Source organism: Bidens hawaiensis, unplaced genomic scaffold (assembly GCF_021521415.1).
Source record: "Bidens hawaiensis isolate Kalapana, Puna unplaced genomic scaffold, B.hawaiensis_p1.1 tig00012467_1, whole genome shotgun sequence".
NCBI classification, from domain to species: Eukaryota; Viridiplantae; Streptophyta; class Magnoliopsida; order Asterales; family Asteraceae; genus Bidens; species Bidens hawaiensis.
This window is the reverse complement of record NW_027492017.1, coordinates 213,067-230,291: the sequence shown is the minus strand read 5'-3', so window position 1 is coordinate 230,291 and position 17,225 is coordinate 213,067. Positions and strand designations below refer to the sequence as shown.

The 17,225-nt window shown below is 34.8% G+C and overlaps 1 protein-coding gene and 1 pseudogene across 2 annotated transcripts; one reads left to right on the top strand and one right to left on the bottom strand.

The window, feature by feature from the left end:
- Window positions 1-1,044: 1,044 nt before the first annotated feature.
- LOC143541076 (CASP-like protein 1) lies at window positions 1,045-2,504 on the top strand. The gene is made up of 3 exons (XM_077033985.1): window positions 1,045-1,447; window positions 1,995-2,115; window positions 2,197-2,504. The coding sequence occupies exons 1-3, from the start codon at window positions 1,176-1,178 to the stop codon at window positions 2,416-2,418; spliced, it is 615 nt and encodes a 204-aa protein (XP_076890100.1). The 5' UTR covers window positions 1,045-1,175; the 3' UTR covers window positions 2,419-2,504.
- Window positions 2,505-3,565: 1,061 nt separating this feature from the next.
- On the bottom strand, window positions 3,566-8,307 carry LOC143541075 (ribose-phosphate pyrophosphokinase 4-like; annotated as a pseudogene). Its single transcript, XR_013136693.1, has 7 exons — window positions 8,024-8,307; window positions 5,391-5,706; window positions 4,637-4,732; window positions 4,484-4,552; window positions 4,281-4,409; window positions 4,013-4,111; window positions 3,566-3,847 (listed from the first exon to the last, which is right to left on the bottom strand). The product of XR_013136693.1 is annotated as a ribose-phosphate pyrophosphokinase 4-like (transcript).
- Window positions 8,308-17,225: the final 8,918 nt, after the last annotated feature.

Below are 17,225 nucleotides of genomic sequence, written 5' to 3'. Positions count from 1 at the left end.
GTCATGAGGATTTAAATATTTCGATTAAGCCAAAATAAAAAAGCCCTTAGGTCATAACGGATAACGAAACACCATTGCTAGTTTAGGATTGCTAACAAACAATTAATGGTGTGTGTGTGTATGGTGGGGGGGGATAACAAAATTGGTTGGGAGATTAATGCTTCAAGAAGTTTTTACACTGCAAGTTTGAAAGCAAGAATTATTGAGGTATGTTCGTCTAGTCCAGGATATAGGCTATAGTGGAATAATTAGGTCCCCCGGAAAGTGAAATTCTAGCTTGGCGGGCGGAGTTGGATAGGGTCCTGGTTTTGATGTATATGGCAAAGAGAAATATTATGGTTGATTACGTAGATTGTCTGGTGTGTGGCGAGTTGGAAGAGACGGCCGGGCATATTTTTGTTTCATGTGACTTAGCTCAAGGGGTATCCTTTAATATTCGGGATATCCTTGAGCTTCATAAGTTTGCAAAATTTTCAAGGAAAAAGGCAAAGTATTTCTACGCGGGTTGTCTTGTTTCGTTGTAGTGTTTATAGTATAGAAGGCTCGTAATGACATAAACGGCTCGAGGTGACAGTGGGTGGTGTTGTGAGTGACATTAAAGATCTAAGTAACTAAGTTATCTTAGGGTTAAAAAATAGATTCGGAAGACCTCTTTTTCCATGAGATGATTGGTGTAAATTTAAAGTATAATTAGGTGATTTGTTTTGTTGTTGGGATGTTGTGTAGAGTGTAGACTAGTATCTTGCTAGTTAGAATGGTACTTGTCGTTTTAGTTTAAAAATTTTACTTTTGTTGGCCGTTAAAGAAAACATGTTGTAGGTGCTCACCGTTGAAAACAAATGTGAACGTAAAGTAACATTTTCTTGAAAATTTGATTTGTGAATGCGCCATGCTGATCTTTTCTGTATTGAAAATTATATGTCAAGAATCATTTAAACAAATCCAAGATTCTTAATTAGTTAAGCAGTCTATTTAATTCTTAATTTTTTTTGACAAAAAAATACACAATTTACGTCAACCATCTTTGCTTCTTTGAACATCTTGCTTTAATTAATCATGCCAAAAAAAAGTTGACCAATTATTGTATACACAACTATATATATATATATATTAGTTACATTGGCATAGACCAAGCCACACGCTTCAGAAACACAAACTTGCAACTTCGGGTGACAATGGCAGCGGTGAATCCGTCACATTCCCCTGTGTCAGTGGATATGCCAGCACCTGAATCTGACTACAAGGGTAGTATGGGTACAGGTATAGATGCTGGTATAGGTGTCAAGTACCATATGGTGTTTGATATTGTCTTGAGGGTCGTGTTGTTTGCAACCGCCTTGGTTGCTGTTATTGTTATGGTCACTTCTAAACAAACCAAGCTAATACCCGTTGCCCCGGGCATGACCATATCCATGGTTGCGAATTTCGACCAGTCTCCGGCTTTCATGTGAGTAATATCTAACATAAGTGATGATTAGGTATGAAGGGCCATTCAATTTATAATTGGTTTACTATACATTAGTTTTGTTGTTATAGTTATAATTATGTAAAAATGTTTTAAGTTTTTGAAAGTAATAAAATTTTTCACACGCGTACATTAAGTCGTAGGGAAAACTTCACATAACAGTATTATTATATGTAACTTAAATTATTGTGGTAACAAACGGAGTAAATATAAACCTTTAATTTTTCTAATTAATGATCTATGTATTTTAAGTTCTAGCTAGTTTTTATATACACATACATATAGTTATGTATGTAAATACTATTAAACTAAATTGTTCATATATTTTTAACTTTGTATTAAACTTGTTTGTGTGATTCCCCCCCCCCCCCCCCCCCACCAATTTCAGAAGAATGATCGAAAACATTAAGACATTGTACTATTTTCTTTTATATTCATTTTTCGATATTAAAATCAATGCTTTATTTTGTGTCTATGTACAAAATAATAATACATACGCGTATATGATCATTGTTTCGGTATGATCCAGATACTACGTGGCTGCACTATCGGTTGCTTGCTTATACAGCATCATCAGTGGCGCGCTCGCTCTAGTGAATCTTAAACGAGGGTCCACGAAGCTAATGTTTCACATTGCAATACTTGATACCGTAAGTTATTCAAATCTTGTCGTTAATGTTAATCTGTCGCTACTTAATACTAACTAGTAATATTGGGTATGTATGATACAGTTGTTGTTAGGTATCTTGGCTTCGGCAACAGGTGCGGCTGGAGCAGTTGGTTACATAGGATACAAAGGAAACTCGCATACGAGATGGAACAAGGTTTGCAATGTGTTTGGTAACTTTTGTGGTCATATTGCTGGCTCGGTTAGTTTGTCGATATTACCCCCCATAGCGCTTCTACTGCTTGTTTGGCTCTCATTTTCCGTGTTTCGAAGAAGATCAGGTTGAACTAGTTTGGTTGACACCAAACATAATTTCTATGATTTAGTTGTTTTAAGTTTTATGTCGTCTAGTTTGAAAGTGTATATGTTTCTTAATGTGTCGGTATTTTGTTGTGAAGTTCGTTACTAATAAAGATACACAATAATAACTGTTCATTAGGGATATTTATGTTTTATAGATTTGGTCCTCATTCATAAAGTAGTTAATATATTAAACAAGCTTAAAAATAATAACAAAAACAACTCGTTTTTCCAACCAGTTGCCCAGTTTTTGTTAAGTTTATGTGAAATGACCAAAATACCATTTAATGTTAAGGAATATTTAACATTTATGGGAACGTTCCACATATTGTATTTCTATAAAAAAAAATTAATATTAAAGGGTAATAATGGTAACTTTTAACATATGTAATAAAAAAGTTAACCTCCATCCACTCCAAGGACTAAACATGTTACATTTTATCAAAAAGCGGCTTAAACATGTACTTTCTGGCAGTTAGGGACCAAAACCGCAATATGGGCTATCGTATAATTAATTATTCTTTCTATTTATAGTTTTTAAAATTGGGGGAGGGGGGGGGAGACCACCTTTTAAGTGTATAGAACTGCAGACGGGCCTATGCCCACTTTCTCGAGAGACCCATAACTTAAAAAATATATTTATAAAAAAATTAAAAGAAAAGCCTACAAAAAATGACTCATTTGTTGAATGGAAAGTGTGCTAGACTATATTACTGCCTCACTGGTCATGGGTTCAATTCCCACAAGTCATCGATCTATTTTTTTTATAGAAAAAAACTTTAATTTGTGTTTTATATGAGACATTTAGTAACTTGTGTATTTTTATTTTTTTTGGGTCCATTTTGAGCTTTTGAAAAGCAATCATACAGATAAAATTGTCAAACGGTCTATCACATAATTGATAACACGATTTAAGGGGCCCATTTTTTTACTCATCCCAGGCACAAACATTTTAATCGATTCTTCGAGACGGCCCTGTAGAACTGATCACACAATCACGTCTGGCCCAACCAGACATAATTAATTTTCATTGCATGATCTCTCTTTGATCTTATTGTATATATCCATACATTGTTGTATGTAACAAGTTGTATGATTCGGTCTACCGAATGACTATCTTGAACCATTTTTTATTACACGTCGTAATGCATATGACTCACTTATATGCATTGTAGGTTTTCTATGGATTCAAAACTTCAAATTACAAGTGAAAACAATCACTAATCAGCAGTTAGCCGCTCGTTTATTAGCTAAATAGCCCGTAACGTTAGAAGTAACCGATCATATTTGAAGTGCGTCTGCAATAGATCCTGCAAGACTTAGTACTTCAAAAGGAGCTTTGTTTTTTATGCTTTTCACGGTAGGGGAACACGAGTCTGTGATCCAAAAGTAGGCAAACGTTGCGTTTGTGTTTTCTGCACATATATGAAAGTTGAATCTGCATGAGTCTAACATGACTATTCGAGTATTCGACTATTAATCATAACAAAAATACTAAAACATATTTTAGTATCTGTTTGCAAATATATGGAGAATGTATAAACAAAACTATGAAAAGTGCGAGAAAGAGCGATGCTTACCGCCATTTTTGTGAACAAATTCTCCCAAGAGTTTTTAGGAAACACTGCATGAGTGACATATGCACTGACCTTGGTTGCACCATGAACTGCCAAAACTTTCTGCAACAAAACCATTATTATTATTATTATTATTATTATTATTATTATTATTATTTTTCTTGTGATTGTGAGAACCAGTTACACTGTAAACTCATAAACTCACGGGACCCACCAATACCATGCTAACCGATCAATGTGAATAGTGAGCATACGCCTTGTTGAAACTTACCTGACATTCAATTAAAGTACCTCCAGATTGTGCCAGATCATCAACAATAACTACATGGCAACCACTGGGATTACCTTCTTTAACGCGTACAATTCTTTTATCGCCCTCACGAACTTTCGCACATACCACCTGTTCATCGTCAATATATTTAGTTAATTATGCAACTTTTATTTGCTACTTTTGTGAATATAAATTCATGTTACCATGGGAAAATGATCCAACTGCTTGTGGAATCGCTTCCAAGCTCCATCGTCCGGAAAGGCGATTACAATCTATAATTCCATACAAAAAAATTTACTAACATAATATTCATGAAAGGAGAACTTTTCTACTGAAAAGGAAACATAAGAGGATACATTATCCGCATCTGGAAGCTGACGAAGACGTCGTTTCAAGAGAGGAATCCCGGTTTCAAAACAAGGCAAAACATTGTCCCCAAAGTAAAATCTTTCCTGTGAAGAGATACATGCAACATAGAATATGTTAATAATTTGCTTAACAATACAATTAACATTATGTTTGATTTTTTTATTATTTATTTTAATTGTTTTAATTATAATATGGATTTTATATACCGAACAAAATGGTCCAATTACAATAGAGAGGTGGGTAAGCGGGCAAAAAGCTACGCCGACACCCCTTTTGAATGGCAAAACCAATAATGCAAGGCACTCCAAGCGTTTCGGTGTCAATCCTAGAAACATATTATTATCGACATTTAAATAGTTTAAGTAGATATTTTATTGCTCGTACTATAGCTACACCACCCTAATCTGATTTCACACCTTTAAACGGCAGTCCCACAAAACACTTAAATAACGGTTTCAAAGTAGAAAATCAAACTTGAAAATTATTAATCAAAATGGTCGTTTGGCAAATACCTCAACGACTGTTCAGAAAGTATCTAGGGGGTCAAACTCTGAAATTATTGGTCAAAACTATCTTTTGCAACTACCCCGATGGCCATTCTGATATAGGGGGTCAAACTTTGAAAATTCTTGGTCAAAACAGCCGTTTGAAACAATGTGAGATTAGATGTCAGATGGTGTGTGTAGCATACCCCGTATGTTATTTAGAAACTTGAAGCATAATTATATATAAGAAACTAACCTGCAAAGCATGTATATCATAGATGACTAAGCTTGTGGGACCACCTCTAGATATAGGAATATTTGATAGTATTCTAGCCATGGTGAAAGCAGTAGCTACATCACCTTCTTCTTCCATTCTTTCAAAGGAGCCAGTTGGAAAGAAAGGTAGTACCAAGGTGAAAGAAGCAACAAAGAGCTTTGGAAGTGCAAATATAACAGAGAGCTGCTCAAATATGACTGCTGGTGAACTGAAAGATGCAAGAAAAGAAACATGCTGGCCACTAATATCTTGTGCATTGTTTATGAATAGGTTAGGAAATCCATCATCAAAACTCCTGAAACATAATATAATAACATGTTTAGATAAACTGTTTAATAATACAAGCATTAAGTATATACACATCATAGTTATCAAATGCGTTGGGCGCACTCAGGCGCATAGGCCTAGCCTGGGGCCTAGACACATGTAGCAAAAAAAGCGAGGGTCAGAAAAAAAAAGCGCACTTAAACAAATTTTATTTTTTAAATATATTATGTATATGAAAAATAAAACTATTCTTCAAATAAATTAAACAAAAGCTATTATATAACATTTAATATCATCTAATCACTACCAAAAGTTCTGAAATAGTCAAGATTAAAATGCAATTCTAAAAAACCTGAATAACAAATGTTCAATGTAATTTCTTTGGCCTCTCCTAAGTCCTAGATATAAGTTTAATGCCGAAGCGCTCGCCTAGGAACTAGAAGCACATTTATTGAGCTTCGCTTGAAAATGGACCTAGTCACTAGAAGCGAGGGCTTTTAATAATTATGATACACATAGAACCATAAACCTTAGGTGAACTATATATGGGCCTAACTATATATATATATATATATATATATATATATATAGGATGGATATCATTACAGAACCCTTAAATTATTTAAAACTTGAAAGAACCATTGAAAACTAACGTTTTTTATAATATGTTAATGTTAGTTGAGTGTAGCTTTATCATTTTTTTATATCTAAATTCACGATTACAATTTTGAAAATTAGTTTTTATACATATCTATGTTTTGTTTTACACCTATGTAAATTTTTTAGTACATAAATTTTACACATATGTAAACTTGTTATTTATATATGTAATTAAATTTTTTTATATAAAATATGATAAAACTACTCTTAAATAATGTTAGTATATAATGATAGATATAATTGGCCATATAATATACTTCCAACACATCATTGAAAAGAAAAAAATGTAATCAAGAATATGAGATATGGAACATCAAGTTGTGTCTTAGGTTTGTATTGTAAGTTGAAGAAAATAATAAATAGGTGTTAAAGGGTGGTCATAAATCGCTAAAGCTGACCAAATTCTCTATAAAGGCAAATTGGATGGTTCAACATGCATGCTTGGTGAATTAATGTTCGACTTTGACGGTTTAGTTGTTCAAACGGTGGTTATAGAAAGCGTTTAGGCCTTAAAGCTAAGGACAAGGCAAGAGCGTCACGTACATGAGGTGTTGCTCTATGTAGTATGAGCAACTAAAGGAGTTTTATACTTTTATGTATTGTAAGATTAATATTCATATTAATCAGTTACAGGGCTTTTATAACTATTTATCTAATTATAATTGATCGACTTATATAAATATAAGGTAATTATTTAATGAACGTAATTACCCTTATTATCATAAATAGTTTTCCCTTGAGTATATACATAAAGTCATAAAGAGCTTATTAGAGAGGAATATTATTATTTATTTTTATTATCATTTCTCAAAATTAATCAACATGTGCAACCAAAAGTTGCATCTCTCTCAAGTCTCATCTCTAATTCTCTATAACATGTGAGCCTTTTAATCAAGTAAACCATTTCCATATAATTCTAGATAAAACCATGTACATTAATTAGTCTCCACCTATTAATTAAACATTAAACTACGATAAACTTCAACATCTAGCTTCATCAAGTGTTAAATGGTTAAAGCTAAAAGCACTAAAATTATAAAAAAAGTTGTCAATTTGATATTGTAACAATACTACGTTTCTACCCTAAATCAAAATCCAGATTTTGGGCTCGGATGAATTACTATAAAATGTAAATGAACCGAGCTCAAACTTGACTAGGCTAGTTTGGCTCGATTTTAACTTACAAGAGCCCAAGCTCGTTTCAAGCTTTTCCCTTGAAGCTAGAGTTCCACTTATGTGTCATTTTCTCAAGCTTGTGCTTGACTCTAGATTAGCTCATTTATTATATAATCATATATTTGTATACATTTTAATTATTTTTAACGTATTTCTAATTAAAATTTTTATATATAACATATACATATTATTAATTTACTTTCATAACTTTATATATCAAAAATTAATACTATTATATAAATATATAATTTTTTAATATGATAAACAAAAGTTGTATAAATAATATTCTAGGGACCCAACTCGAGGTCGACAAGTGAAGCTTGGTCTCAAGCTTGTTTATTAAACACACATATTTGGCTCGAGCTTGGGCTAGCTTGTGTGCTTGATTTGACCACTTAACGAACCGATGTCTAGTAGCTCACGAGTCTGCTTGGTTTGTTTACGCCCCTAACAAATCACCACAGTAACAAAAAAGAAAGAACAGTTAATATCAAAGTGGTTAAGAAGACCTCCAGTTGACGGACTGTAGCTGAACATGGTCCGATTGAGCGGCTATTTTGCGAGCAAGTTCTTCGGCTTCAACGCAGTAGTAGAGAAGAACCTGCTTCTTTTTCGTCTTCTTCATGAAGAAATAAATTGTAGGGCGTACACAACTGTTGCATGGATGGAATTTATAGAGTTCATATGCACCAATGCACGAATTTTGAGTTGATGTTTGAAAAGACATATGATTCGAACCAAAAATATGATGCCAAATGGATGTTGAATTGGTAATGAAATCTTGAAATATTAATGTACGATCGTTAAGCATCTTTGTTTTTTGTACATAAAATAAAAGTGTCTTATGATTTTAATTTTTTTTCTTCTTTGTAAAATATTATATTTTTAATTTATGTATAAAAATAAATTTAATCAATCCTAAAATAGATGCATTGTTTATATCTTTAAAACAATGCTATGAACGTCCTTTTTTTACGCACACACTATTTAAATAAAACATTTTGATTTACTTAATTGGGTCCACTTCATATGTAAAAAGCAACAAAAACCAAGGCGTTTAGGCTATGTGTAGTGAATGGACTACAAAATGAGACGATTTGCGTCATGTGACGCCCAGTTAACAAGAGTGAGTTTTTGTTTTAAGGGTGTAATAGTGTTGTAGCTCAATATATATATACATGTATATTACACACATATTATTATAACAATAATAAACCAATAAAAACATCTGGCGACAAATAGTCAACCCCCCCCCCCTATCGTCCCTATTGTTGGCAAGGGGGGGGGGGTTGTTCCCTTGAATCATCGTCCCTCCAATGTCGCCCACTACGAATAGTCTTATAAAAGAGTTTGGTTGTAAAATAATATTCATAACAGAAGCTAAATTGATGTAGGATAATATTCATTAATTTTATCAATTTAAGCTATTTATTTCTTGAAATTACGTGTTATATTCAGGGGCGAAGTATAATGAGGGCCAGGGGTGGCCCCGGCCACCCTTGTTTTTTCGCGCGTTAGAGTAAATTTAGCCGTTTTTCGTCCGAAATATTTTATGCGTAGCATAAATTTGCCTGTTTTCGACAAAAAATTTAAGCCCGGCCCCCCTCGTTTATGAATTTTTTTAATACATTTTGAGTTCGGCCCCCCGGCGTTCACGTCCAAGTTACGCCACTGGTTATATTGGATCATATCTTGACATATAAATAACTTGCTAATTAAAATAGTTATATTAGGGAGTTACTCAAAATCTGGTTGTAAAAATCTTTGTAAAAAGTGGTGTCATATATCTTAATATCAAAGATTATACTTCCATTTTCATTAAATATTGTCGATAAATATTACAAAATAACTACTATAGTTTACACTAAATACGTTTTAACATAAAATTTGCATTATAATGTTAATTAAGGTTAAAATATCAAGACAAGGTATCAAAGCCATATGAAACATCATCATCTTTCTATTTATTATCTATTAAGGAAGAATAAAATTAAACTTGACAAGCAAAAGCAAAATAGACACCGTGAAGAGATGTGTCTCGTAACCACGACCTAACTATTCTAATTTGGGTATTGTATTCCATTATTATCTTCTTACACTCCTTCAATCCTTCTCATCTTTTAGCATTAACTTTTTAACATTAGTAATATTTATCTTTCTCACACTAAAAGAAATAAAATAAAACTTTATTTGATGTTTTTAGGAGCGGGTATAATGAAAATTTATTGCTGTTAATTTAGCCAACCTATTTATTATAGGGAAATCCCTAAAATGTATAGTTTACTGTTTAAAATCAAAAGATTGTCCATTTGATCTTAAAGTTCTCAAAATTTCCATCTTAACACTGTTGATCCGATGTTTAAACACAATTTTATAAACCATTTATTTCTATTGGATCTCATTAAATATCGTCGGATCTCCCTAAAAGCCTATCGAGTTTCACCAAATATTGGCGGATCTCACTAAATGCCTTCGGATGTCGATAATACTATCGAATCTCACAAATGATACAGTTGAATCTCACAAATAATACTGTTGTCACGTAATAACTAGCATCAATCCTCACAAGATAATAATATCATCTCACAAATATAATATCGTCGGATCAACGATTTATGTAACAGATGGTATGATATAACTTGTTAAAAAAATAGTGTCTAACAATACAAACATGTTGAAAGATAAACATTTTGAAAACTTTTTGATCAAACAAGCAATCTCGACCTTATTTGGTAAAATAGAAATTCGGGGGATTTCCCTTTTACTATACCTCGGATTAAATCAAAACAAATTTTAGTTAAATAATATAAACAAGTCACATAAATATTTTGAACTTATTTATTTTTCAATAAATCATTAAATTTCTATATTAAAAACATAGTTGGCCTGAGTGGGGTGGCAGGGCGCGGCATGTTCGCGCAGTAAGATAGCTTAACTGAAGTCACCGTTCGGAAAACAAAACATAATAAAAATCAATAAAAATATTTAATTAAAGTTTCTATTAATCCCCATATGTTATCTAGTGGTAGAAGGTTTGAGTTATTCAATGATAACTCAAGTTCAGTTCTCACTCATGTCACTTTTACTGAATTATGACAAAGAATGATTTCAGCTAAGCCTTGCGAGGTTGTCAGTTCAAATCCCGAACTCACCCTGATTTTTGGTTTCGCGCCCACAGTGTGTTACGCCAAGGAGTTAAGCTCTTGTAGCGGTACAACGACTCGCTCCAACGTGTGTTATATTAAAGTTTCTATTAATCCTTATATGTGATGTAGTGCTAGAAGGGTTAGGTTCTTCAGTGATAACTCAAGTCCGGTTCTCACTCGTGTCACTTTTAATGGATTACGACAAAGAACGATTTCAAGTAAGCCTTACGAGGTTGTCATTTCAAATCCCGAACTCATCCGGGTTTTCGTCCCATCGTGTGCTTTGTCAGAGAATTACGCTCTTGTGGAAACATAATGGCTGTCAAATAACAACCGATGATATGTTTTTCCCTGGCTAGAGTTGAGCAGCATGGCTCACCAAATTTAGGTAGTGTGGTCGACCTAGTAAACAAAAAAGTCATCATTTCAAAAATGATTTTTTTTTGAACGGCAAATTAGGATCACTCACGGACCACTAGAGTATCATCGTGTCACCAGCAGAACCACGCGATCATATCCATCTCCACTAGGCAATAATGCCTAACCACCAATTCATGAGGAAACCCAATAAATCTTAGGAAAACCCCCTTATGAAATTCGAATCCAATACCTAATGAAAATGAAAATAAAAATAAAAATGAAAGTTTATATTAAAAAAAAGAATAAATTTGAATGGTAGTTTTTGAATTGGAGTGGAACATGGCGCGTAGAGGTGCACAAATCGGTTTTTTTAAAAAAACCGGTTCGGTTAATAACCGGACCGGTTTTTCTTGGCCTGGAAAAAAACCCGTTTTTAAATAACCGGACCGGTTTATTAACCGGTTTTTTTGGTGCAAAACTCGGACCGGTCTAACCGGTTAGGACCGGTTTAGAAACCGGTTAGAACCGGTTAATAACCGGTTTTTTTAATTAACCGGTTTTTTTTTTAAAAAATAACCGGTTAATAACCGGTTTTTTTCATAATAACCGGTTTTAAAATTAACCGGTTTTTTCCATAACCGGTTCAGTAACCGGTTTTTTCTCTAGAACTTGTAACTGATATACGAACCGGCGGTTACTAAACCGGTCAAACCGGTTTTTAAATAACCGGTTTTTGTAAAAACCGGTTTTCGGTTTAAACCGTTGAACCGGTTCACCAACCGGTTTTTTTGCCCATCTCTAATGGCGCGGAGTAATAGGTGATGGACGTGCGAGTGAGTCCGTGGTTTGACAATCAAATCAAATCAAATCTTCTTTTCTTCTTTAGCACGCCGGCAACAACCGTATCTCTTGGATTATTATTATAATATCCGAAATCCATCCGAGCAAATAATTTAATACTTATAATCACTCTAATTCTATTGGATTTATGGAATCTTATCTTATGTTATTAATATATATTTTGTTATTATTCTCTTTAACTTTTACGTTGGGATACATATGATACAAATATATAGATCATGATAAAATACACTATATGAAATTAAAGATTTGGTCAAAAATTAGAGGCGTTATTATCTTGTTAAGAGGAGGGAATGTTGACGAAAATTTTAGATAAAGCTAATAAAATATACAGTGGTGTTTTAAATTCAAATTAATTGTTAAACTAATCTAAAGGTTGAAAGTGTTTAATCTCTAATTTAAATATGGGATAATAATATGGCCATCTTCTTTTAAAATTCAAATTACAATCAGCAGACTTTACGTCTTCATCTCCAACGAGGATTCTTGAGTTATCTTAATCCAAAGCTAACTACTACCCGAAACTTATAGGCTTCATCACTCATATAAATATCATACCTCGATTTCCCTTCGTGGAAAACCCAAAATCGTTGTTTTTCTCTGCCGAATTCACCACCATCAACAACCCCCGTTTTCTTCCGAGTTAAACCGCCACCGCAACCACTAACTGGTGTTGCCAAAGAAACCCATCACACTACCACCCTAATCTAGTCTCGCAACGAAGATCGTCCGCCGCGGTGCCACCAAGTGCCGCTGCAAATCACACGACTCCGGCGTCGTAGTCAGTTTTTCGGTTTGCGTTTAGGTAACGTTCAAAATCTTCCTGATCTCTTGATACAAATTAGTTCTTTGTTCTATTGGTTAAAGTCTTATTTCGATGTTAATTGTGTTACGCCATGCTTGTGGCGACGCAGTTCCGGTGTTGATTCAGTTGCTCGCTAAGCCACCCTAACTTCCAGTTGATTCCGTTCAGCTACTAGGTAACAGTATGCTCTCCGTTAATTGTTCGTTCAGTTAAATATGGTTCTTAAATTTCGATTGTTCCGACGACTAAACCGAAATCTGGATATGGGGTTACGAAGAAATATATGTGCATGTACTAATAATATCAAAAGATTAATAAATCGATTTACTTTTTCTTCTGTTTATAAATCTTGTCTCCAAAAATCTACTATATTTGCATGATTTATAATGTGTGTAATTAAATATTTAAAATATAGTATTGTTTCTTGTATGTAGTATGAGTTAATAATAATAATAATGATGAAGTTATGAGAAGGTTTTCTAAAATTCCTTTCAAATTAATTTTAGTTATTCTATGTGAAGGACGTAAAAGGTGTTTTGAGAATTCTAACTAACGAAAAGAGATGTGTAAAAGTATAAAAGTCTTCGTCGTCGGAACCAATAAGTGAATTTAACAATTTAGCACACCTAAGAAAATTGTTTGAAATAAATAAAATGTAGGTGTTAGTACGAATTAAAGCGACTCGACTTTACTCGCTTGCTCAACGACTAGTAAGGTACGGATTCTGTTTTTCTTCACTCATAGTATTGGTTCTAGTCCATTTTATATTCGATGTCCGTCACTTCGTGTAACATCCTAAAATTTATAATGTTGAATAAAGGAAGTTATGTTTAGTGATTTCGCGTAATTAATTAAAGTCGGGTAAGGAGCGGACCATGGACTTGGATTAATTGAGATGGGTTAAATGAGAATGGGATCTAAGGGATATAAATATCCCCTAAACCCAAAATATCTTCATTTCCATCTTATCCTTTCACATTTCCAAAACACACACACACCACACACTACAACCGCCGGCCTGCCGGAAGAGAGAAAGGCGGCAGATCCGAGGGAGAGAGAGAGAGATTAGTTGTGATAACGAGTAAACAAGACCCAAACAAGCTCAAAAAGGTATGATTCTTGATCTTTGAAGTTTAAAGATCCGAGCTTTTAGTGTATAAACGACCGAAAATGGTCGGGAAGCGTAGTGGGTGATGTTGGACCGTAACAAGGGTGTTAAAATCGCTCGAAATGTTGGACAGAAACCGAAACAGCGGCTATCTGGGCAACTTCGCCCTCATCTGGGCAACTTCGCCTTCAAAGCGATGAACTTCGCCTGCAAGCCAAGTTCGCCTGATGAACTTCGCCCGCAAGCTAAGTTCGCCTGATGGCAACTTCGCTGTAAAGCTAAGTTCACCTAACTGGCAACTTCACCTGAAGCTAAGTTCGCCTGATGGCAACTTCGCTGTAAAGCTAAGTTCGCCTAACTGGCAACTTCGCCTGAAGCTAAGTTCGTCTGATGGCAACTTCGCTGTAAAGCTAAGTTCGCCTGATAACTTCGCCTAGAGCTAAGTTCGCCTGAGGTTTAACTTCGCCTAAAGCCAAGTTCGCCTGATAACTTCGCCTAAAGCTAAGTTCGCCTAAGGTTTAACTTCGCTTAAAGTCAAGTTCGATTAGAAAATAAATTAAAAATCTAATGAAAAATGTGTTAAAGACAGTTAATGGAAATAAAATTTTTCCAAGCTGACCTGGCAGCTCGACCCCAGCCAGGGGCTCTGCCCCTTGGACCCTGCCAGGGGCTGCCGCCCCTAGACCCCGCTGCCAGGGGCGCTTCCCCCGGACCCCCGTTCGTTGTGGGTCATATAAAGATAGAAATACATTATGAGAAGTGATAGTTAATTGATACGTATACTTGTTATACAGTCAGCCGTGCACAACTGAAGAAAGGGATTACGATTAACGGTGAACGTAACCGTGTTCAGGTGAGTTTCTAGCCCCATTTATGTGTTACGTTTTCGGGGCTGTGTGCATACTCAATATGTTTGTTAATACACTTATCCTAAGAGATAAGGGTATGCCTTATGTGGATAATGTGAAATGTATGAATGCTTGCTTGATGGTACGTGAACGATCTTCGGATATTGCACGTACTGTCAGGTTGTAACGCTATGTATAAGGTAAGTATGTTATGTATGTTTATGTGTATGAACATGATAGAGATAATAGAAGAAAGAAATGATAATGTATGGTTGTATGGTTACGAAAAGGGTACCGAGCCCTAATAATACTCGAGGTATGATGTATGGTTGTATGGTTACGAAAAGGGTACCGAGCCCTACTAATACTCGAGGTATGATGTATGGTTGTATGGTAACGAAGAGGGAATCGAACCCTACTAATATTCAAGAACTAGGGAACCGAACCCTACTAATATTCGAGGAAAGAGGGTACCGAGCCCTAATAATACTCGAGGAAAGAGGGTACCGAGCCCTAACAATACTCGAGGAAAGAGGGTACCGAGCCCTAACAATACTCGAGGAAAGAGGGTACCGAGCCCTAACAATACTCGAGGAAAGAGGGTACCGAGCCCTAACAATACTCGAGGAAAGAGGGTACCGAGCCCTAACAATACTCGAGGAAAGAGGGTACCGAGCCCTAACAATACTCGAGGAAAGAGGGTACCGAGCCCTAACAATACTCGAGGAATGTAGGGCGTAATGCTCTTTATAACGTAAGATATGAAAGTAAGTTAATACAAAAGAAAGTAAGAAAGTATGAAAGTAAGAAAGTATGAAAGTATAAAAGTATGAATGAAAGGATATAATTTTATGTGTATGGTATGATTATGTGATTAACTAGAACTCACTCAGCGTAGCTGACTTTTAGTATGCACGCAGGTGAGTAGATTGAGGCAGCTTGCTTGAGGAGACACGTGGCACTGAACAAGAGTCTGGCATCTGAAGACTTATGATGTTTTAATTTTAATGTTTTAATGTGAAAGACAAAGGATGTTTTGAGACAAGTTATGAAATATTGTAATGTTTTATGAAAGTTTTATATTCCGCGTAAATGTTTTAATTAACTCTGATATTTAGAACTGTGTTTATGAGTAAATCCAACACGAAAGTAGGGTTACCGGTAACGGGACCTTACACTTCGTAGTGCGGATTTTTGTTATCTAGTTCGGTTTATTCGTATGATATGGTTATATTAATTTTATAACATGCAATAGGTTATATATATTTTGAATTCATTATTGCATGTTCCTGTTTAAATATCTTTTAGTTATACGACTTTAGTTCAGTACTCTGTTACCCGATCATTTCTGACTTGTCGTTGGGGCGTTAACGACATGGCACTTATCGTGACAGTGCGTAATCAAAGTTCACGGCGTCTCTGAAAGTACTCATGTGGTACCTTGGCCATTTAGAGGCGTATAGATCGATCTCAGCTCCGACTCCTGACTCCTGACTCCTGACTTCTGTTTGAGATGGAACAATGTGTGCACGCCACCCACACCGTCTCCTTGGTGCATGGACTAGCTAGCTGTGTACCCCTCTGTTTAGGCTCTGGGTGCTTTCGTATTACACGACCTATTTATTTTAACATCATCGTCGTGTATTTTAGTAATTATATTTTGTTTCGCTATATTTCTGGTCCGTTTTGATATGTGTATATGCATTTGATTAAATTTGAGTACATTCAGATTACGTCCCGATCGTGTATCGGATTATGTTTCGCATTTTATTATAGTTCGGTCTAAAACGTGGTTTTATATCCGCAATAGTTTCAGTTTTATTTCAGTATGTGTTTTGTCTTATGTATGCCTTTACCTGTACTATTGTTCTTTCCGTTACTGGGCAATTTTTGGCTCAGCCGTATTTTCTTGTTTATGTCTGTCTTATTTGCTATCAGGTAATTCGGGAAATCAGGGAGATCAGTGATGAGAGTAAAATGAAGCTCAAGAATAAGGACTTGATTTAATTTTCTTTTATTTAAGCATTTAATAAATTTGACTTAGAATTTCTTTCAGTGTTTTTAACTCTTTTGGTTGCCATAGGATTCTTTTCATTTCATTTAAATGGTTTTTGTTTGGTCTATGATATCTGCAATAGATGGGTTGGGTATATTCTCCTAGGGTTTAAGTTTCTCGTTCATATTTCGGAAACTCCTCCCAAATTTCTTCATTTCCGATCACGATCGTGAAGGGAGGATTTTCGGAGTTGAATGCAGAAATCTGTTTATTGTTAGATATATTCCTTCGGCGGTGAATTCATTCGACATATGTTGTGCTCTGATTCCATATATAGATATAGATATATGCTCGTTGTTGCGTGAATTTGATTACAGGTTGAGTTTGATCGGTCAAATTAGGTTTCAGATCCGCGAATTACATACGATTTCGACGGAGAGAATCATTTTGAAGCTTGATTTCTGTTTTTGTTGGATTCCATTCGCTCGAGATATATGACTTGTTTTGTTAATTTGAATTAGGTTGAATTCGATCGGTGAAATTTGATTTTAGGTTAAATTCGATCGGTGAAACGGAATCTGTAATAC